Source organism: Oncorhynchus tshawytscha, linkage group LG26 (genome assembly GCF_018296145.1).
Source record: "Oncorhynchus tshawytscha isolate Ot180627B linkage group LG26, Otsh_v2.0, whole genome shotgun sequence".
NCBI classification, from domain to species: Eukaryota; Metazoa; Chordata; class Actinopteri; order Salmoniformes; family Salmonidae; genus Oncorhynchus; species Oncorhynchus tshawytscha.
Genome location: NC_056454.1, coordinates 45,964,380 through 45,987,915, shown reverse-complemented (window position 1 = coordinate 45,987,915; position 23,536 = coordinate 45,964,380). Strand labels below are relative to the sequence as shown.

The 23,536-nt window shown below is 45.3% G+C and overlaps 1 protein-coding gene across 3 annotated transcripts in view; it reads right to left on the bottom strand.

The window, feature by feature from the left end:
• LOC112225656 (FERM, ARHGEF and pleckstrin domain-containing protein 1) overlaps positions 1–23,536 on the bottom strand; it is a 113,715-nt gene that overhangs the window by 38,231 nt on the left and 51,948 nt on the right. For all 3 annotated transcript variants that reach the window (XR_006080039.1, XM_024389781.2, XM_024389780.2), the window contains exons 3-11: positions 11,355–11,456; positions 11,169–11,211; positions 8,861–8,939; positions 6,475–6,572; positions 5,906–6,020; positions 3,676–3,823; positions 3,207–3,302; positions 2,911–3,077; positions 2,628–2,696 (exon numbers count right to left, since the gene is read on the bottom strand). Coding sequence is in view for 2 of the 3 variants with exons in the window: in XM_024389781.2 (XP_024245549.1) it covers positions 2,628–2,696; positions 2,911–3,077; positions 3,207–3,302; positions 3,676–3,823; positions 5,906–6,020; positions 6,475–6,572; positions 8,861–8,939; positions 11,169–11,211; positions 11,355–11,456 (917 nt within the window). In the remaining variant the exon portion in view is untranslated. The remainder of the gene's footprint in view (positions 1–2,627; positions 2,697–2,910; positions 3,078–3,206; positions 3,303–3,675; positions 3,824–5,905; positions 6,021–6,474; positions 6,573–8,860; positions 8,940–11,168; positions 11,212–11,354; positions 11,457–23,536) is intronic.

Sequence of the window (23,536 nt, the reverse complement as noted above, 5' to 3'; positions counted from 1 at the left end):
CCAAATAGGTCCACAGACGATGCAATCTCAACCACACTGCACACTGCCCTAACCCATCTGGACAAGAGGAATACCTATGTGAGAATGCTGTTCATCGACTACAGCTCGGCATTCAACACCATAGTACCCTCCAAGCTCGTCATCAAGCTCGAGACCCTGGGTCTCGACCCCGCCCTGTGCAACTGGGTACTGGACTTCCTGACGGGCCGCCCCCAGGTGGTGAGGGTAGGCAACAACATCTCCTCCCCGCTGATCCTCAACACTGGGGCCCCACAAGGGTGCGTTCTGAGCCCTCTCCTGTACTCCCTGTTCACCCACGACTGCGTGGCCATGCACACCTCCAACTCAATCATCAAGTTTGCGGACGACACAACAGTGGTAGGCTTGATTACCAACAACGACGAGACGGCCTACAGGGAGGAGGTGAGGGCCCTCGGAGTGTGGTGTCAGGAAAATAACCTCACACTCAACGTCAACAAAACTAAGGAGATGATTGTGGACTTCAGGAAACAGCAGAGGGATCACCCCCCCATCCACATCGATGGAACAGTAGTGGAGAGGGTAGCAAGTTTTAAGTTCCTCGGCATACACATCACAGACAAACTGAATTGGTCCACTCACACAGACAGCATCGTGAGGAAGGCGCAGCAGCGCCTCTTCAACCTCAGGAGGCTGAAGAAATTTGGCTTGTCACCAAAAGCACTCACAAACTTCTACAGATGCACAATCGAGAGCATCCTGGCGGGCTGTATCACCGCCTGGTATGGCAACTGCACCGCCCTCAACCGTAAGGCTCTCCAGAGGGTAGTGAGGTCTGCACAACGCATCACCGGGGGCAAACTACCTGCCCTCCAGGACACCTACACCACCCGATGCTACAGGAAGGCCATAAAGATCATCAAGGACATCAACCACCCGAGCCACTGCTTGTTCACCCCGCTGTCATCCAGAAGGCGAGGTCAGTACAGGTGCATCAAAGCTGGGACCGAGAGACTGAAAAACAGCTTCTATCTCAAGGCCATCAGACTGTTAAACAGCCACCACTAACATTGAGTGGCTACTGCCAACACACTGTCAATGACACTGACTCTACTCCAGCCACTTTAATCATGGGAATTGATGGGAAATGATGTAAATATATCACTAGCCACTTTAAACAATGCTACCTTACCTAATGTTACTTACCCTACATTGTTCATCTCATATGCATACATTGATACTGTACTCTATATCATCGACTGCATCCTTATGTAATACATGTATCACTAGCCACTTTAACTATGCCACTTGGTTTACATACTTATCTCATATGTATATACTGTACTCGATATCATCTACTGTATCTTGCCTATGCTGCTCTGTACCATCACTCATTCATATATCCTTATGTACATATTCTTTATCCCCTTACACTGTGTATAAGACAGTAGTTTTTTTGGAATTGTTAGTTAGATTACTTGCTCGTTATTACTGCATTGTCGGAACTAGAAGCACAAGCATTTCGCTACACTCGCATTAACATCTGCTAACCATGTGTATGTGTGACAAATAAAATTTGATTTGATTTGATTTTAGAGGAGACACTGCTAATATCTGAGCGCCGACTCATAGCATAGACTAGTGAACGAATTCTGTAACGTTAAAAATAAATGTAACACAGCGGTTGTATTAAGAAGAAGTGTATCTTTGTAACTATATGTAGAACATGTATATTTAGTCATGTTTATTGCTTGTTATCTGACGTTATCTGTCGGAGCTATCATAATTTCTCCGGACATTTTGAGTAGCATTTTTTGAAATGTCGTCTTTGTAAACAGAGATTTATGGATATTAATGGCATATTATTGAAAAAAAAAAAATGTACTGTGTAACATGTAATATTACTGTCATCTGATGAAGATTTTCAAAAGGTTAGTGAATTATTTATTTTTTAATCCTACTTTTAAATTTTATATTTTCTGGGACAAAATGGCCGCCGCTTGCCTTTTGTTTCGGTGGTGGTCTAATATAAATGTGTGCTATGTTTTCGCCGTAAAACATTTTAGAAATCTGACTTGCTGGGTAGATGAACAAGGTGTTTATCTTTCATTTGAGCTATTGGACTTGTGTAGGTATGGAGGTTAAATATTTCTAAGAATATTTTTTCGCATTTTGCGTTATGCTAATGAGCTTGAGCCGTAGTCACGATCCCGGATCCGGGATGGGTAGCATCAAGAGGTTATTGCAGGGTTTTTCTATAAAAAAAGAAGATTTTCTTACGTTTGTAAAATAATAGTGAAGACATCAAAACTATGAAATATCACATATGGAATCATGTAGTAACCCTAAAAATACATTCCAGGTGACTACCTCATGAAACTGGTTGAGAGAATACAAAGTGTGCAAAGCTGTCATCAAGGCAAAGGGTGGCTACTTTGAAGAATCTAAAATATATTTCGATTTTTTTAACACTTTGTTGGTTACGACATGATTCCATGTGTTATTTCATAGTTTTGATGTCTTCACTATTATTCTACAATTTAGAAAATTAGTAAAAAATAAAGAAAAACTATTGAATGAGTAGGTGTGTCCAAACTTTTGACTGCTACTGTAGGTTTAAAAAGAAAACACCACCATGAAGTCTTTACCTTTCAAACGGGATCTTCTTAAACTCAGAGTCCTTCACATAATCAATCACCTGCTTCTGTGTCCGACCGCTGTGGAGAGAGAGAAGTAGCAAGGGAGATGATTGAGGTCAGTGAACTTAGAGTAGAGCTGGAGAAGTTCTGTCCAGGTGACAGATAGGAAATGAGATTGAAACTGAGGCACTGACTGGTTTTTCATCGAACCTGCTATCCTCTGTGTCCAGAGAGACAGAGATGGTTTATTATTGTGTGGCCCCAGGTGCCTTCAAGGGGTCAGCTGTTCTACCTGAATCTGAAGGAGGAGCCTCGGGTGAAGAGGACCGGCTTGGGCCTTGCTTTGGGCTCCTCAAAGAGGCTGAAGAAGGCATGGTATTCCACACAGATCTTCCAGAAGACTTTACAGCAGTCTCGGCTACCCATCAGGAACTCCAGAGTGTCCTGGTATGAGCTCTGCTGCAGAGGGGACACATATATATGTAACACACATCAATGGAAACTTAGGGTTGAAGGCTTTAGGCATTGGTGATATTTACATGGATATGAATCGTGGATCATGCTAAGGGCTATGCTCATATGACATACGTTCAGGTCTGGTCTGAGCTTGATGAGAAAACGCTTTCTCTTGAAGCTTAATTTGCGCACGTTGGACCAGTTGAAGGCATTGATCTTGGTGTGTCCCTGCAGCAGATGAAATACACAGAGGTTTAACATGGAGTGTGACACGCAACACAAATCTGCCTGTTCATCTAATCATGTCATCAAACATCAGCTCCACATTCCTCTAATAGAACTGGCTAGCTCTTAATCCTAATAGATCTGTGAACAGAGAAAATGTCCTACACATCAAAAGCCTGTCATCAAAATGTCACTTCAAAGTGGAACGGCTGAAAAGTGGGACAGCTGCAAGCATCTTACATTGTGGCATAACCAAGCTGGTTAATCATTTACTACCAATTTGCTATTCACCTACATCAAACATATAATCAAACATCCTGTGGGTTTCTAATGAAAAACGGCGGTGTAGAAATGCTCCAGACCCGTAAAGTAGTACCTGAAAGACCAGGACACCAGTGTGCGCCACGGCCAGGCTCAGCTTGCTGCCCTCGCGGTCTTTGGCAGGGTGTAGTCTAACCCCGTACAGCTCCAGTCTGCGTACCACCTCCAGCAGCTGGTAGTCCGACTCTGCTGGCGTCTGACCCCTACATGCACACAGAGAGCAGTCTGGGTCAAGGATACCGTTCCAAATGGCTCCCTATTCTCTATTTAGTGTACTGTTTTAGACCAGGCCCCTTGGCACTAAATAGGGAATAGGGTTTTGGGACACGGTCTGATACAAGTCTTTCATAAGTTTCAGAATCACGGCAAGGTGGAGTTGAGGTGGGTTGCGTCAGAATTCCAGGGGTCCACAAACAGTTACATTTGACTTCAATTTGGGCTTCTGAACATGACTGCTCTTAATGAAAAATGTTACTTTAAATTTGAATAATATCTTCCACTAAAATACTGCAATTGAGGTGAGAGACCAGGCCACAAGTCAATCTTTTCCCGCAGTCAGCTGACACCACCGAGGTCTGGGTAGAAACGAAGCTGCATAGTAACTCCCTTCCCTAATTCTTATCTGTGAATAAGTTGTCCTGTTTCCTGTGGGCTGTAGTTCATTCTAGATGTAACTCTGAGCATGGCTCCCTGCCAGGAGAACTGTGGTTACTGTTATCAGCTAAAAATACAGAAAAAGGACAAGTCAGGAAGGGCAGTCAAATCTAACGGAGCTCCTTTCATCTTGTCAGCTGCCTGGTGAGAACCCATCTCTGCTGTGACACCAGTGTACCGTGGAGGACTGGGGGTGACACCAGTGTAGTGTGGAGGACTGGGGGTGACACCAGTGTACCGTGGAGGACTGGGGGTGACACCAGTGTAGTGTGGAGGACTGGGGGTGACACCAGTGTACCGTGGAGGACTGGGGGTGACACCAGTGTAGTGTGGAGGACTGGGGTGACACCAGTGTACCGTGGAGGACTGGGGGTGACACCAGTGTACCGTGGAGGACTGGGGTGACACCAGTGTACCGTGGAGGACTGGGGGTGACACCAGTGTACCGTGGAGGACTGGGGGTGACACCAGTGTACCGTGGAGGACTGGGGTGACACCAGTGTACCGTGGAGGACTGGGGGTGACACCAGTGTACCGTGGAGGACTGGGGTGACACCAGTGTACCGTGGAGGACTGGGGGTGACACCAGTGTACCGTGGAGGACTGGGGGTGACACCAGTGTACCGTGGAGGACTGGGGGTGACACCAGTGTACCGTGGAGGACTGGGGGTGACACCAGTGTACCGTGGAGGACTGGGGGTGACACCAGTGTACCGTGGAGGACTGGGGGTGACACCAGTGTACCGTGGAGGACTGGGGGTGACACCAGTGTACCGTGGAGGACTGGGGGTGACACCAGTGTACCGTGGAGGACTGGGGGTGACACCAGTGTACCGTGGAGGACTGGGGGTGACACCAGTGTACCGTGGAGGACTGGGGATGACACCAGTGTACCGTGGAGGACTGGGGATGACACCAGTGTAGTGTGGAGGACTGGGGGTGACACCAGTGTAGTGTGGAGGACTGGGGGTGACACCAGTGTAGTGTGGAGGACTGGGGGTGACACCAGTGTAGTGTGGAGGACTGGGGGTGACACCAGTGTAGTGTGGAGGACTGGGGGTGAGGAAAGGGTTGGCCATGTGATCCTGTCCTGCTGCATCAATGAGGAAGGCACTAAGGGGATTGTGGGATATGTTCTCCAAGGAGGGCGGAACTAGCTAATTAGGAAACGGATAATATAAAGAAATCGAAAAGAAATCGAGAAGGAGAAGAATGAGTCCGAGCTGCCATTTCCCTTGTGCCAACCTGTTCAGTGACAAGGGTTTAACAAAGAAAAGCCATTTCTCTGCTGAAATCTGTGTTGCTCATTAGGCTGTGGTCCAGGTAGATCCCAGACCTTTCTGGGGACCCAGGTAGTTTTTCTGATAAAGCAGACATTGACACGTTCACCTCCAGGCCCTAACCACTCAACCAGCCCAGGGGGCTTTGCCGAGTCTTAACATGATAAAGAAAACCATGTCAGTTAACACACTGAAACAAAGAACACTTAGGTCAGTGGGGAGTTTCCTGACTTTGTTACCTGGGTAGAAAACATTCCCTTGGGATGTGTACGTATGAGGTCTTTATCTACCTTGTCCTGTTCAGAGGCCTGCTTCCAGAGCTGTCACATCAGTTATAGAGGAGCTACTCACCCATTATTGGAGTGAAACTCCATGATCTTGTCCATCAGAGCCATCTGGTCAGGAATGTAGCTGTTGTTGAGGAGGTGCTGCCGACTCTGACTCTCCTCAAAGTCCCCAATCTCAGCTGGAGAACAAAGGGTTAAAGTTAGGACATTGCATTACATTGTGTGCAGTTTGTAAAGGATCTACACCACTGCTGGTTGATACAAAAAAATGCAGATTATTTTCATATATCCCTAAACAGAATAGTTTAGAGTAGATTCATCCTCATCCATGCCTCTTCCCTCTCTTTGGTTACACTCTGACAGCTCCCTCTAGCATTAGAGTCCAGTCTGAGGAGCAGATGGCTTTTCAAAAAAGCTCTCTCTCAGTGTCTTCCTACATTTCATTAATTCAGAGAAAGACAAAAGAAAAAGCTATCCATGGCAATGCACTGATTCTCAATTTGGGATGCTGCACCACATCCTGTTTGACACAGTTTGAAGGAGGTTCTGTTTTCCTACAAAAGTATATGGTCTATTGGCTCTGTGATCCTATAGGCTGTGTGAAGCCACAGGGAAAGTAACAGTGAGACGTACACTGGATAATATGGGAGACCAGCAGGGCCGCGCTACTGTCGTTGCAGGTCAGACGTCCACAGGCAAGGTCATGCTTGATCTGCAGGGCGAAGAGGTACCTGGACAAGACGGGACAAAGAGAAAGGCTAGAACAGAGTGGACGGGATGACTGGCTGTGGTTAACATCCAAACCTGTCAGGCGACAACACAGGAGGGAGGAACAACAGAGGAACCACTCGTAGGTCAGGTCATCCATACAGGGACATATTGCAGCATGAAAACAAAGACAATTGGATTACAGAGCAACATCATCATAACAGGACGAGTGTCTTTACCCCAAAACATTAGTCCAATGGTAACAACCAGGATCACACGAAGGTGCTACGTTAAAAACATGGCAGGCGTAAAACATGGATGACATGAATTAAATGGCCGAGGCAGAAATATCAAATCTGTGGGAGGCTGGAACACATCGGTCACTTCTACGTTAGCATTAACATTCTGTGACATAGCAGTCATTTCAACACACAGAACTGACTCTAATGGAAACTGGATAATATAGCTGCTGATAGCCTGCTGTGTGCTGAGCAGTCAGCCTTATATACTGTACCAGTTTATGCACCAGACCGTGTCGACAGCTTGTAAGCTGAATACAAAGACATTATTAAAGGCCCAGGACAATAACATTTTAGATTTTTCTGTGTTTTATATACACGTAACTGCCAAAATAAAGGAAACACTTGAGTAAATGAGGGATACAAAGTATATTGAAAGCAGGAGCTTCCAACAAAGGTGTGGTTCCTGAGTTAATTAAGCAATTACTATCCCATCATGCTTAGGGTCATGTATAAAATGCCCATTATTTTGGCTACCATGGCTAGAAGACGATATCAGTGACTTCTGACAGATGGGTCTCAAAGGAGCACAGGGGGTTTAAAGAGTGTCTGTCTGCCTGCCTGCCTGCCTGTCCGTCTGTCCGTCTGTCCGTGTGTGTGTGTCTCAGTCACCAGATCTCAACCACTTATGGGAGATTCTGGAGAGGCGCCTGAAACAGCGTTTTCCACCACCAACAAAACACCGAATTGTGGAATTTCTTGTGGAAAAATGGTGACACTGTAGAATCTATGCCAAGCCGCATTAAAGCTGGCCTGGCGGCTCGTGGTGGCCCAACGCCCTATTAAGACTATTATCTTGGTGTGTCTTTTATTTTGGCAGTTACCTGGATATTTCCACACTATGAAGTTGGAATAATATTGTGAAAATGATGATAATGCCCTTTTAGTGTAAGAGCTGTTTGTAAAGACAGCCTGAAATGTCAGCCTGTTTTGGTGGGATGGAGTTTTAGCCTGCCTGGTGACATCACCAGGTGGTAAATTAGTTAATAAACCAATAAGAAAGAGAGTTCCAAACCTCTCTGCCAATAACACTAGTCTTCAGTTTTCCCTTCCCCACTCATACAACTTCCAGACAGTCCTAGCTAAATTCTTGCTCGAGAAATTGCATTTAGCTAAGAAGTTATTATTGTTTTGTTTTTTTTTTATATTACAATTTTAATAAAAATCAACCACAGTAAGGTACTTCATTGTTACCCAGAAAATGATTTGATATTGAGATAAAAACAGCCTCATTGGACCTTTAAGCACCTGCTGATGAGGAAACCCTATAGCTGAGCTTTAAGCACCTGCTGATGAGGAAACCCTATAGCTGAGCTTTAAGCACCTGCTGATGAGGAAACCCTATAGCTGAGCTTTAAGCACATGCTGATGAGGAAACCCTATAGCTGAGCTTTAAGCACCTGCTGATGAGGAAACCCTATAGCTGAGCTTTAAGCACCTGCTGATGAGGAAACCCTATAGCTGAGCTTTAAGCACCTGCTGATGAGGAAACCCTATAGCTGAGCTTTAAGCACCTGCTGATGAGGAAACCCTATAGCTGAGCTTTAAGCACCTGCTGATGAGGAAACCCTATAGCTGAGCTTTAAGCACATGCTGATGAGGAAACCCTATAGCTGAGCTTTAAGCACCTGCTGATGAGGAAACCCTATAGCTGAGCTTTAAGCACCTGCTGATGAGGAAACCCTATAGCTGAGCTTTAAGCACCTGCTGATGAGGAAACCCTATAGCTGAGCTTTAAGCACCTGCTGATGAGGAAACCCTATAGCTGAGCTTTAAGCACCTGCTGATGAGGAAACCCTATAGCTGAGCTTTAAGCACCTGCTGATGAGGAAACCCTATAGCTGAGCTTTAAGCACCTGCTGATGAGGAAACCCTATATCTGAGCTTTAAGCACCTGCTGATGAGGAAACCCTATATCTGAGCTTTAAGCACCTGCTGATGAGGAAACCCTATAGCTGAGCTTTTGTAGACTGAGGGTTTGTCTGAAGTGGCTTCTATCTGTTTAGTCTTACCTGGTCAATTCCTCCAGTAGCTGGGCGTGGTCTGGGGGGAAGAACTTCACCACAAATCTCAGGACTACGTGCTTGGGCCCTGTGGGTGTGAGATAATGGCTTAGTTATAGAGGAGGAGTCACAGCCAAGAAGATACAGAGAACACATTCTAAACACTTTATCAGGAGATTCCTATCATAGGATTAGAGAACACATTCTAAACACATTGTCAGGAGATTCCTATCATAGGATTAGAGAACACATTGTCAGGAGATTCCTATCATAGGATTAGAGAACACATTATCTGGAGATTCCTATCATAGGATTAGAGAACACATTCTAAACACATTATCAGGAGATTCCTATCATCGAATTAGAGAACACATTCTAAACACTTTATCTGGAGATTCCTATCATAGGATTAGAGACACATTCTAAACACATTATCAGGAGATTCCTATCATCGAATTAGAGAACACATTCTAAACACATTATCAGGAGATTCCTATCATAGAATTAGAGAACACATTCTAAACATTGGAGATTCCTATCATCGAATTAGAGAACACATTCTAAACACATTATCTGGAGATTTGGAGATTCCTATCATAGAATTAGAGAACACATTCTAAACACATTATCTGGAGATTCCTATCATAGAATTAGGAATTAGAACCGGATCTCTATGATTCCTTTGCTTTTGTCTCACTGACCAATGAGATCATAACAAGCAGTGTACTTGCTCTTATGCACCACAAACCCTTGTTTGTAGATGAGCAAGCCAGTCTTCCAGAAGACTTGAAAGCTTTATGACTCGAGATGTACAAGTTTTAACAGCCGAGCCTCAGTCTGGAAGATAGATGGTCTCTGTGTGTGAATAAAGATGTAGTTTGGGTTCTTAAGCACGACAGATTCGTAACATATACAAATTGCAAAATAAAATAATATACACTGAGTGTACAAAACATTAAGGACACCTGCTCTTTCCACGACATGAAAGATATGATCCCTTATGATGTTACTTGTTAAATCCACTTCAATCAGTGTAGATAAAAGAATGATTTTTAAGCCTTGAGACAATTGAGACATGGATTGTGTATGTGTGCCATTCAGAGGATGCCTTTGAACGGGGAATGGTACACTCTTAGAAAAAATGGTTCCAAAAGGATTCTATGCGGAGAAATCGAGTTCTACCAAGAACAGTTTTGATCAGAAGAACCCTTTTTAGAAGACAAGGGTTCTTTGTAAGGCAAAGGGTTCTACCTAGAACCTTGAACATCCTAAGAACCTTTTTTGGAAGAAAGGGTTCTTTGATGATTCTTTGCAAGGCAAGAAGGATTTTTTCGGAAGGCAAGATTTCATATTTCCCAACATGCTTTATTTCAGGAAGCTTTGAAGAATAGTTTGTTTTACTGTAATATCTGTGTTTTTGCATGTACATTGATTGGTTGATAAATGTTATTCCACATAAAGATAAACACACAGTATTCAAAACTAATCCAATCTATTAGTATCTAGATTTATTCCACCCGTTAACTGAGATGGTTGTTCCAGTTTAGATGATTGAGGTAGTCTCAGTATTCAACTCTCCCTACCCTGGCAGTCAATCTAAATGTGGGTGATTAACAATTCTACGTGTTGGCTATCCTAATTCTGGTTGGATTCCAATAGGAATTCTACCACGTTGCAAGTCAGCATAACGTGACATGAAGGCCTGACGTGGCCTGTAAACCAGGAGATTTCTAACACCACTGTGTTAAGGAATAACTATGCCCTCAATGAAAGGCCTTGTACTGTATTCTCATAAAAAAATGACATGTTAAAAGGTTAATAAGATAAAATGTTTTTTGGTAGAACCCTTCATAGGGGGTTCTAAGAAGAACCCGCCAAAGATAAAATGGCTCTTGGTAGAAACCATCGTAGAGGGTTCTAGGCAGAACCAGTCATAGGGTTCTAGGTAGAGTCATATGCAGGGAGTTCTTTGAAGAACCCTACATAGACAGTTCTTGATAGTAGTACACAATTGGATGACAAGTAGTACACAAATAATGGGTACCACTTTCAAAACTACTAGCTGAAATTATTTAAAAAAGTCCTGGAGCATCACTTTAAGTTTGCTTGGACGAGACAGGGTGTTGAGACTTCCTCACGCTACAACTAAATTAAGTCCCCTAGCTGTCTACTTTCAAAGACATTTCATGTTTCTTTGTAAGGCTTGATTAATTTAATTCTGTTAGCAACCATACCACCAGTGCTAGTTGAAGCAAATGAAGCATGAACTGTCCATTGCCAGCCATGTAAAAGTATATAATGAAGTCAGCGTACTTACGTCTCAGTTGCTTGACAATAGGCTTTAGGAGGTCTAACCAAACCTGTGAACATAAGGAAAGCAAACACCCCTTTAATCAGCATAGAGAGATGAATTCAAGGCTTCTACACTAACACATGAAGAAGATACAAGCTAACACCCAGTCCAGAAACAACCCTTAAGGACTGTGTCTATTTCTTCACTCACTATCATCTTGTGGTCTTGGTATTCTAGGCCGAAGTAGTCTCCCTCAACGAGGTTCAGGTGGGTACACACCAGGTCAAACAAAACCTTGCCTGAGGCTCTTTGCTGTGAAAGACAGAAACATACATGGTAAGTTTGAGAAATACCTGGTGCAGTAGTGAATTACCTATTGACTATATGGTGGGCTGGCTGGCATTCACTAGCTCAATCACTCAATGATAAATGTGTACTTAGACTATGGATGATATTGTCCCTCGGTTTTAAAGACTCATTCTGATGACATTTCACAGAAAATCCCCTCAGCAAAGTCTATCTGCAAGTTTAATCAAGGATCAGCGATCACAAGAGCACATTCAGGACAGGATCTGATCACCTATTAGGGGCTCCCGAGTGGCGCAGCGGTCTAAGGCACTGCATCTCAGTGTTAAGAGGTGTCACTACAGACCCTGGTTTGATCCTGAGCTGTATCACTGTCATTGTAAAATAAGAATTTGTTCTTAACTGACTTGCCTAGTTTTAAAAAATCCCTCTAGGACTTTGTGGATCAAGAGGAATGCCAAAGACAAACAACAGAGACATTTGCAGTAGTGACTGAGTGCAATATGACTGGTTGCATGGATAGTGGGTGGCTCCATAGAAACCATTCCCCTTCCTTCACTCCCAGAAGATTGCTCAAAACCTCCCCCTCCTCTCCTCTTATGGAGGCCCAGAGAGGTGGGACACTGAGAGGAGCAGACAGAGTGGGGGGATGGGACTGTCCCTGTGACCACTTCCATGTTCCCAGTATCACCATGGGGACTGACGATGGCACAGTGCTCTTTGAAGCTGATCTAGTGGCAACCCAGTTCACCTAGGAAGTCCATTCCTCCATCAAGTCTAGGTCAGAGATGGTCATCTGGCTGTTTGTCACCCACTACTTCTTTCCCAGTCCCATGGGAACATACACAGCCAACACCAAGGCAACCCATTATAGCTTCCCTGACTTTTGAAAAAAAAAAAAAAAAAACTCATTTATGACACGTTTCATGAAGCTAGGCGTATGTCGCATGGCACTACTTCACAGGAGAGGCACTTTAACAATTTAATTTTTGAAATATTATTTTTATACACATTTTTGAAAGATATAACATTAGCCTTGGAGATCTACAAAAGTGTTGCTCCTTGCAACAGAATTTAGCAGGCGCATTCGACAAAGATCATTGGGATAAAGTTGTGATGGACTACTTTCTGCATGAGGTCAGTGTGAGCCGGAGTCCTTAACACAACAACGGGTCAATCAAGCTGTATATAGCTACAAACCGCCAGCAGCACCCTGAATACCACTGCTGGCTTGCCTCTGGAGCTAAGCAGGGTTGTTCCTGGATGGGAGGGCCAGGAGAAGACACTCTTTCCTCTGGTGTAAAAAATTATTACAATGCCCCTTTCTGATGGGACATTAAACAGGTGTCCTAACTCTCTGTTGTCGCTATAGATCCCATGGCACTTATCGTAAGAGTACGGGTGTTAACCCCGTTGTCCTATCTAAATTCCCAATCTGGCCCTCATACCACCATGTCCACTTAATCATCCCCAGCTTCTAATTGACTCATTCTTCTCCCCTGTAACTATTCCCCAGGTTGTTGCTGTAAATGAGGATGTGTTCTCAGTCAACTTACCTGGTAAAATAAAAAATGTACCAAAAAGACTGTCATGAAGCGTTCATCCATGTATATGGGTAAGAGTCTAGCTACATTTTCAGATATATATACGTGTCAAATTTTGTCAGTCATATCCATTGCAAGTTAAAGCGTACTGTTAGCTAGCGAACGTTAACTTGCTGGCTTGCTAGCGAACGTTACGTGTTTGATCTGTGTAGTAATATTATTTGTATCTCAGAAATCCATTTGCACTGCTAGTTATGGCCAAATGTTAGCTAGCTAGCATTGAACTTGGTTGGTTAGCTTTAGCTACCTGCAGATTCATACTACAGCATTTCATGTGGCTAGCTATAGCAATTCTTTCACATGACCCATCAATTTAGATAAGTGTCTAGGTGAGCATCTAATGATAAAATATGAATAAAATATGTTTTACCTGGACACTTTCAAAGTCAGATTAGGATATTGGCCAAGGACTAGAAAAAGTGTATTTTTACCTGGAGTTTGACCTTATTGTAGGCTACTATATTTGGTTGTTTACTACACTACCTTACTCACTCTGTTTAGCACATGGCCTTACGTGAATCCTTAAAGAGATGGGTGGGGCTCAGTCTTAAGATGGTGTGAACAATGATGCATAGGTATAGACAAAGAAGAGCTCTCCAGTAGGTGTACCAAAACATTTAAGGGCCATTTTTTATCAAAAGTGGGGTTACAAAGTTAACTTTCAAAGCAGAATTATGAGCTGCTGGAAAAGAAGACAGAAGCATAGCAGGCAGGCAGGGGAGTTGAGCTGTTGGAAAAGCCCTATGAAGACAGAAGCATAGCAGGCAGGCAGGGGAGTTGAGCTGCTGGAAAACCCCTATGAAGACAGAAGCATAGCAGGCAGGCAGGGAGTTGAGCTGTTGGAAAAGCCCTATGAAGACAGAAGCATAGCAGGCAGGCAGGGGAGTTGAGCTGTTGGAAAAGCCCTATGAAGACAGAAGCATAGCAGGCAGGCAGGGGAGTTGAGCTGCTGGAAAACCCCTATGAAGACAGAAGCATAGCAGGCAGGCAGGCAGGGAGTTGAGCTGTTGGAAAACCCCCAAGGAGACAGAAGCAAAGCAGGCAGGCAGGGAGTTGAGCTGTTGGAAAACCCCCAAGGAGACAGAAGCATAGCAGGCAGGCAGGGGAGTTGAGCTGTTGGAAAACCCCCAAGGAGACAGAAGCATAGCAGGCAGGCAGGGGAGTTGAGCTGTTGGAAAACCCCCAAGGAGACAGAAGCATAGCAGGCAGGCAGGGGAGTTGAGCTGCTGGAAAACCCCTATGAAGACAGAAGCATAGCAGGCAGGCAGGGAGTTGAGCTGCTGGAAAAGCCCTATGAAGACAGAAGCATAGCAGGCAGGCAGGGGAGTTGAGCTGCTGGAAAAGCCCTATGAAGACAGAAGCATAGCAGGCAGGCAGGGGAGTTGAGCTGTTGGAAAACCCCCAAGGAGACAGAAGCATAGCAGGCAGGCAGGGGAGTTGAGCTGCTGGAAAACCCCTATGAAGACAGAAGCAGAGCAGGCAGGCAGGGAGTTGAGCTGCTGGAAAACCCCCAAGGAGACAGAAGCATAGCAGGCAGGCAGGGGAGTTGAGCTGCTGGAAAACCCCCAAGGAGACAGAAGCAGAGCAGGCAGGCAGGGGAGTTGAGCTGCTGGAAAAGCCCCAAGGAGACAGAAGCATAGCAGGCAGGCAGGGGAGTTGAGCTGCTGGAAAAGCCCCAAGGAGACAGAAGCATAGCAGGCAGGCAGGGGAGTTGAGCTGCTGGAAAAGCCCCAAGGAGACAGAAGCATAGCAGGCAGGCAGGGGAGTTGAGCTGTTTAACCAAGCTGCATTCTTTTGAACGGTTTTCACCGGAGCAGAACGTAGCACAGTTATGCCAGTGTTTATAGTAACAGTCCCGCCCCTTTGGCTAGGATAACCTTCACCCCCCATTCTATTGTTCTACAATCTTCACCCCCCTTTCTCCCCTTATTCTCTCATTCTACAATTTTCACCCCCTTTCTCCCCTTATTCTCTCATTCTACAATCTTCACCCCCTTTCTCCCCTTATTCTCTCATTCTACAATCTTCACCCCCCATTCTCTCATTCTACAATTTTCACCCCCTTTCTCCCCTTATTCTCTCATTCTACAATCTTCACCTCCCCCTTTCTCCTTATTCTCTCATTCTACAATTTTCACCCCCTTTCTCCCCTTATTCTCTCATTCTACAATCTTCACCCCCTTTCTCTCCTTATTCTCTCATTCTACAATCTTCACTCCCCCATTCTATCGTTCTACAATCTTTACCCCCTTTCTCCCCTTATTCTCTCATTCTACAACTTTCACCCCCTTTCTCCCCTTATTCTCTCATTCTACAATCTTCACCCCCTTCTCTCCTTATTCTCTCATTCTACAATCTTCACCCCCATTCTCTCATTCTACAATCTTCACCCCCTTTCTCCCCTTATTCTCTCATTCTACAATCTTCACCCCCCATTCTATCGTTCTACAATCTTCACCCCCCTTTCTCCCCTTATTCTCTCATTCTACAATCTTCACCCCCTTCTCTCCTTATTCTCTCATTCTACAATCTTCACCCCCCATTCTCTCATTCTACAATCTTCACCCCTTTCTCCCCTTATTCTCTCATTCTACAATCTTCACCCCCATTCTCTCATTCTACAATCTTCACCCCCCTTTCTCCCCTTATTCTCTCATTCTACAATCTTCACCCCCCTTTCTCTCCTTATTCTCTCATTCTACAATCTTCACCCCCATTTCTCTCCTTATTCTCTCATTCTACAATCTTCACCCCCATTCTCTCATTCTACAATCTTCACCCCCCCTTCTCCCCTTATTCTCTCATTCTACAATCTTCAACCCCCATTCTATCGTTCTACAATCTACACCACCCTCTTCTCCTTCTCTACTCTGTCACTCCTCCACCCACGTGCTCCTCTCCTTGTTCACCAAGCTCTCTCCCTCTCCTCATTCCGTCCATCTCCACATAAGGGCAGTCATTGGAACTAAGACTTTCTCTACTTCCTGTAGTCCTGTATGTAGTGACCTCTTACAATCACAAGAGGGCAATCCTCATTACTGACTCATGGGAAATAGGTTAATGTTTTGCATTATTACACTCACTTATATCAGTGTTAATTAATCTGTCAATTGCCTCAATAAAATAAAACAATATTTAAATTAAATCTGTCCAATATAGCACCACCATAGCCAGCTTCCCTCTCCATAGCTTTCTGGTTCCCTGCTCTCTCTCCCTACACGAGTCTCCCTCCTAACGCCAGGATGTAAGGGAGCTACAGTGCCCACCACAGAGGACCAGCTGTTTCCATGTGGTGGAGGTGAGAGCACAGGGGAGAAAGAGGCTAGAGGCCACCAGAGCATCCAACAGCCAAACACCCACTCACCCACACTGCTGCCGGCCTGCCAAGGTCCTGCTGCTGCAGCCTCAACAGCTGTGAACCTGCAGTATCAGACCTCTCCATAGAACCAGAGAATCATACGGACAGGAAATCTACGTTAGTAGCCTGGGTTTTCTGCATTTGGTACTAGAATACATTGCATCACTAGAATATAGTTGATCACTAGAATACAGTGCATCACTAGAATATAGTGCATCACTAGAATACAGTGCATCACTAGAATACAGTGCATCACTAGAATACAGTGCATCACTAGAATATAGTGCATCACTAGAATACAGTGCATCACTAGAATACAGTGCATCACTAGAATACAGTGCATCACTAGAATATAGTGCATCACTAGAATACAGTGCATCACTAGAATACAGTGCATCACTAGAATACAGTGCATCACTAGAATATAGTGCATCACTAGAATACAGTGCATCACTAGAATACAGTGCATCACTAGAATACAGTGCATCACTAGAATACAGTGCATCACTAGAATACAGTGCATTACTAGAATATAGTGCATCACTAGAATATAGTGCATTACTAGAATATAGTGCATCACTAGAATACAGTGCATCACTAGAATATAGTGCATTACTAGAATATAGTGCATCACTAGAATACAGTGCATCACTAGAATACAGTGCATCACTAGAATACAGTACATCACTAGAATACAGTGCATTACTAGAATATAGTGCATCACTAGAATATAGTGCATTACTAGAATATAGTGCATCACTAGAATACAGTGCATCACTAGAATACAGTGCATTACTAGAATATAGTGCATCACTAGAATATAGTGCATTACTAGAATATAGTGCATCACTAGAATACAGTGCATCACTAGAATACAGTGCATTACTAGAATATAATGCATCACTAGAATATAGTGCATTACTAGAATACAGTGCATTACTAGAATATAGTGCATTACTAGAATACAGTGCATTACTAGAATACAGTGCATCACTAGAATACAGTGCATTACTAGAATATAGTGCATCACTAGAATACAGTGCATTACTAGAATATAGTGCATTACTAGAATACAGTGCATCACTAGAATACAGTGCATTACTAGAATATAGTGCATAATGAAGAGTGGGGGACAGCGTGAAGAATAGACATTTTTTAAACATTTTTCCTCCTTTTCTCCCCAATTTCGTGGTGTCCAATTGTTAGTAATTACTATCTTGTCTCATCGCTACAACTCCCGTACGGGCTCGGGAGAGACGAAGGTCGAAAGCCGCGCGTCCTCCGAAACACAACCCAACCAAGCCGCACTGCTTCTTAACACAGCGCGCATCCAACCCGGAAGCCAGCCGCACCAATGTGTCGGAGGAAACACCGTGCACCTGGCGACCTTGGATAGCATGCACTGCGCCCGGCCCGCCACAGGAGTCAAGGATGACAAAGATAGAAAGATACAAAGATATCCCACGATGAGACAAGGATATCCCTACCGGCCAAACCCTCCCTAACCCGGACGACGCTAGGCCAATTGTGCGTCGCCCCACGGCCCTCCCGGTCGGGGCCGGCTGCGACAGAGCCTGGGCGCAAACCCAGAGTCTCTGGTGGCACAGCTAGTGCTGCAATGCAGTGCCCTAGACCACTGCGCCATCCGGGAGGCCCAGGGATAGACATTCTAATGGACAGACAGAGGGTGAGGAGTAGGGGACAGGGTGAAGGATAGACATTCTAATGGACAGACAGAGGGTGAGGAGTAGGGGACAGGGTGAAGGATAGACATTCTAATGGACAGACAGAGGGTGAGGAGTAGGGGACAGGGTGAAGGATAGACATTCTAATGGACAGACAGAGGGTGAGGAGTAGGGGACAGGGTGAAGGATAGACATTCTAATGGACAGACAGAGGGTGAGGAGTAGGGGACAGGGTGAAGGATAGACATTCTAATGGACAGACAGAGGGTGAGGAGTAGGGGACAGGGTGAAGGATAGACATTCTAATGGACAGACAGAGGGTGAGGAGTGGGGGACAGGGTGAAGGATAGACATTCTAATGGACAGACAGAGGGTGAGGAGTAGGGGACAGGGTGAAGGATAGACATTCTAATGGACAGACAGAGGGTGAGGAGTGGGGGACAGGGTGAAGGATAGACATTCTAATGGACAGACAGAGGGTGAGGAGTGGGGGACAGGGTGAAGGATAGACATTCTAATGGACAGACAGATGGTGAGGAGTGGGGACAGGGTGAAGGATAGACATTCTAATGGACAGACAGATGGTGAGGAGTGGGGGACAGGGTGAAGGATAGACATTCTAATGGACAGACAGATGGTGAGGAGTAGGGGACAGGGTGAAGGATAGACATTCTAATGGACAGACAGAGGGTGAGGAGTAGGGGACAGGGTGAAGGATAGACATTCTAATGGACAGACAGAGGGTGAGGAGTGGGGGACAGGGTGAAGGATAGACATTCTAATGGACAGACAGAGGGTGAGGAGTAGGGGACAGGGTGAAGGATAGACATTCTAATGGACAGACAGAGGGTGAGGAGTAGGGGACAGGGTGAAGGATAGACATTCTAATGGACAGACAGAGGGTGAGGAGTGGGGGACAGGGTGAAGGATAGACATTCTAATGGACAGACAGAGGGTGAGGAGTAGGGGACAGGGTGAAGGATAGACATTCTAATGGACAGACAGAGGGTGAGGAGTAGGGGACAGGGTGAAGGATAGACATTATAATGGACAGACAGAGGGTGAGGAGTAGGGGACAGGGTGAAGGATAGACATTATAATGGACAGACAGAGGGTGAGGAGTAGGGGACAGGGTGAAGGATAGACATTCTAATGGACAGACAGAGGGTGAGGAGTAAGGGACAGGGTGAAGGATAGACATTCTAATGGACAGACAGAGGGTGAGGAGTAGGGGACAGGGTGAAGGATAGACATTCTAATGGATAGACAGAGGGTGAGGAGTGGGGGACAGGGTGAAGGATAGACATTATAATGGACAGACAGAGGGTGAGGAGTAGGGGACAGGGTGAAGGATAGACATTCTAATGGACAGACAGAGGGTGAGGAGTAGGGGACAGGGTGAAGGATAGACATTCTAATGGACAGACAGAGGGTGAGGAGTGGGGGACAGGGTGAAGGATAGACATTCTAATGGACAGACAGAGGGTGAGGAGTGGGGGACAGGGTGAAGGATAGACATTCTAATGGACAGACAGAGGGTGAGGAGTGGGGGACAGGGTGAAGGATAGACATTCTAATGGACAGACAGAGGGTGAGGAGTGGGGGACAGGGTGAAGGATAGACATTCTAATGGACAGACAGAGGGTGAGGAGTGGGGGACAGGGTGAAGGATAGACATTCTAATGGACAGACAGAGGGTGAGGATTGGGGGTTAGACATTCTAAAGCATGAAACACACCAAGAACCACACTGCCGATAGATAGGTACTTATCAGTACATTAGTGCAGATAGTTTGGAATCTCGAATAATGCAATACGTACAGATATGCGTCGCCAAACCACACTACTGCCACCTTCTGGTGTGGAGTATTTTAACAAGGCTAAGTGGCTGACCACTTTCAAGGTCTTTGCTGTGTGAACACAATAGAGATTGACTACCGACACTGTTCGGAGGTGCTAAATACTGTTGTACAGACGGACAGAGGATAGACATTCTAAAGGACAGACAGAGGATGTACATTCTAAGGGACATACAGAGGATACACATTCTAAGGGACGGACAGAGCATTAAGAGTGTCTCAGTGGTGGTCTCTTGGTGGGTCTCATTCAGAGCTGCAGTACAAAGCAGAGATGAGTAGAGTAGAGATGAGTAGAGGTGAGTAGAGCTGAGTGGAGTAGAGTGGAGTAGAGCAGATTAGGGCTGAGTAGAGCGGGGTAGAGCAGAGTTGAGTAGAGTAGAGTAGAGTAGAGTAGAGTAGAGTAGAGTAGAGTAGAGTAGAGTAGAGTAGAGTAGAGTAGAGTAGAGTAGAGTAGAGCAGAGCTGAGTAGAGCTTAGTAGAGCTGAGTAGAGTAGAGCTGAGTAGAGTAGAGCTAAGTAGAGTAGAGCTAAGTAGAGTAGAGCTGAGTAGAGCTGAGTAGAGGATAACTGGATGAAAAGCAGAGGCACACTGGACTGGTGTAATAGTCCTGCCATCTGTGACCACTGCCAACACCAACACAATAAGAACTCCCGTCATTAATGAAGCCCATGAGTCACAGTGACTGATCACTGCCAAGGCACAGCCACCATCACTCTGCATACAGTACAGTAGTATAATACACACACACAAACACACACAAACACATGTCACACACATATGATTTCTGGTCCCATACCCAGAGAAAGGTACAGAAACCTCCCTGTGATGATTTCTGGTCCAATACCCTCGACACAGTACGGTACAGAAACCTTCCTATAAAAAAAGGTCACACTGCATCAGCAAACATCAAGCTTGGCAGCTGACATTTTTATCCTGATCTGCAGAACCAGGAGAATGAGTCTCTGACTCACTGTGTCTGTCTCACTGTCTGTCTCTGACTCACTGTGTCGGTCTCACTGTGTCTGTCTCTGACTCACTGTGTCTGTCTCACTGTCTGTCTCTGACTCACTGTGTCTGTCTCTGACTCACTGTGTCTGTCTCACTGTCTATCTCACTGTCTGTCTCACTGTCTCTGACTCACTGTGTCTGTCTCACTGTCTGTCTCTGACTCACTGTGTCTGTGTCTGTCTCACTGTCTATCTCACTGTCTGTCTCACTGTGTCTGTTTCTGACTCACTGTGTCTGTCTCACTGTCATTCTCACTGTTCGTCTCTGACTCACTGTGTCTGTCTCTGACTCACTGTGTCTGTCTCACTGTCTATCTCACTGTCTGTCTCACTGTGTCTGTCTCTGACTTACTGCGTCTGTCTCTGACTCACTGTCTGTCTCACTGTCATTCTCACTGTTCGTCTCTGACTCACTGTGTCTGTCTCACTGTGTCTGTCTCACTGTCTGTCTCTGACTCACTGTGTCTGTCTGACTCACTGTGTCTGTGTCTGACTCACTGTGTCTGTCTCTGACTCACTGTGTCTGTCTCTGACTCACTGTGTCTGTCTCTGACTCACTGTGTCTGTCTCTGACTCACTGTGTCTGTCTCTGACTCACTGTGTCTGACTCACTGTCTGTCTCACTGTCTGTCTCTGACTCACTGTCTGTCTCTGACTCACTGTGTCTGTCTCACTGTCTGTCTCTGACTCACTGTCTGTCTCTGACTCACTGTCTGTCTCTGACTCACTGCGTCTGTCTCACTGTCTGTCTCTGATTCACTGTGTTGTGCTTACCAACGCAGCGATGCAAAGTAACACTATAGGGATGCATCATGACATCAACATAGACAGAGGATTAAAGGAGGCATCATCATGTAATGACAAAGGTCATGCTAAAAAGCAGGTGTCTTACATGATTGCATGCATTTGTCTGTTCATTGTCAGTCAGTAAGGGATATGTTGGTGCCGATTTCTCCTCTTCCGACAAGGGTTGTAGTATCTGCCTCCATTTATTACGGTGATCAAATCCGGAAAGAGCCGAGTCGTTTTGGGAAGTTTGCTAGCGGTTTTGCGTGTACTGTCGACAGGTTTTCAGGCAGATACCGTTAAGTATGTTGTTTGATTCCCGAGGCAAGTGTTCATGTTTCTGAATAACAATGAGCAACTCTTAAATGTACATTTTAAAGTGAGGCATGGGAAGGGTCTCCACGCGGGGTTTGCCAGCACAGATAGAGTGTGGGGATTTGGGGCATAAGATCTTTGCGTGCCCACATAAAGGCCGTAGACAAGGTGAGGGTACACGTGCCAGTGGGGGAAATCAAAGTCAACGTGCCAAGTCATGCTGTAGTGCTGTGATGTGATGGTGGTGGTGTAGATGAGGCTGGGCCTAGTCATGTTATAGATGGTGGTGTAGATGAAGCTGGGCCTAGTCATGTTATAGATGGTGGTGTAGATGAGGCTGGGCCTAGTAATGTTATAGATGGTGGTGTAGATGAAGCTGGGTCTAGTCATGCTATAGATGGTGGTGTAGATGAGGCTGGGTCTAGTCATGATATGGATGGTGGTGTAGATGAGGCTGGGCCTAGTCATGTTATGGATGGTGGTAATGCTATGGATGGTGCTGGGGGGAAGCCCTGACTAGAGAGAAAGGGCAGGTGGTCAGGATGGGAGATGGAGATGAGGAGGAGGAAGGTGAGTCTGAGGACGATGAGGATGCTTTCTGTTCAGAATTTTCAGAGGTTTTAATGAAATGAGGAAGCATCATTAAAGAAAGAGGCTGTTCCCTTACTTCTATCCAAAATAAGGGAACAGTCAAGGGGTGCGGGCACAAAGTAAGAGCTTCATTGACATCAAGGGAGACAGTAAAACTGTCAGTTATTTAGATAAAAAAGGGTATTTTACATAAAGTAGGAGCAGAGATAATATCTCTGCTCTTTACAAATTCTGCTCCAAGCCCAAACCGCGGATGAAATCACAGCGACATGAACATTTAGCAAAAGTGGCGATTCGGCCACAGCTGTCAAAGTCATTATGTCACAGCAACCAAACCACCAGGGCTGGAGAGGACAGCCAACACACAAATGTCCCCTGGATTCAGAGGAGATAAAGAGAGAGCCTGGGGATAAAGAGAGAGCCTCCACCTCCTGCACACACCATCCTCTGACTGGCCCCCTCTCTCCCAGACTCGGACAGCCTCCCTGTTACTGACTTGAATGCCCTTGGTGAAGACAGCTGGAAACTTTGATTTTGCATGAAGTATAATTGTGTTCTGTTGTGACAATTGCCCTGCTGTGTGAAAAACAGTGCATCACTCTGTGCTCTGAGCCTCCTACTGTTCATCTTAACTCTGAAAATAACCAAATTGATTATCCAGCCTTACTATAACCCCTCTTGCAGAACACATCAACAGAACACAGGGGAAGCTCAGGCGGCATAGGTTACAACATTGGGGCAAACCAAACGATTGGAGCACATTATTTTGCAATAATTTGCTCTACTTAATCATGAAGCACAACAGAAAGTTGACTGTCATTTGATATAATATATTGTTGCTGGAGACCTCTCTATCATGGCAGTCTTAGAGGATCATTGAAA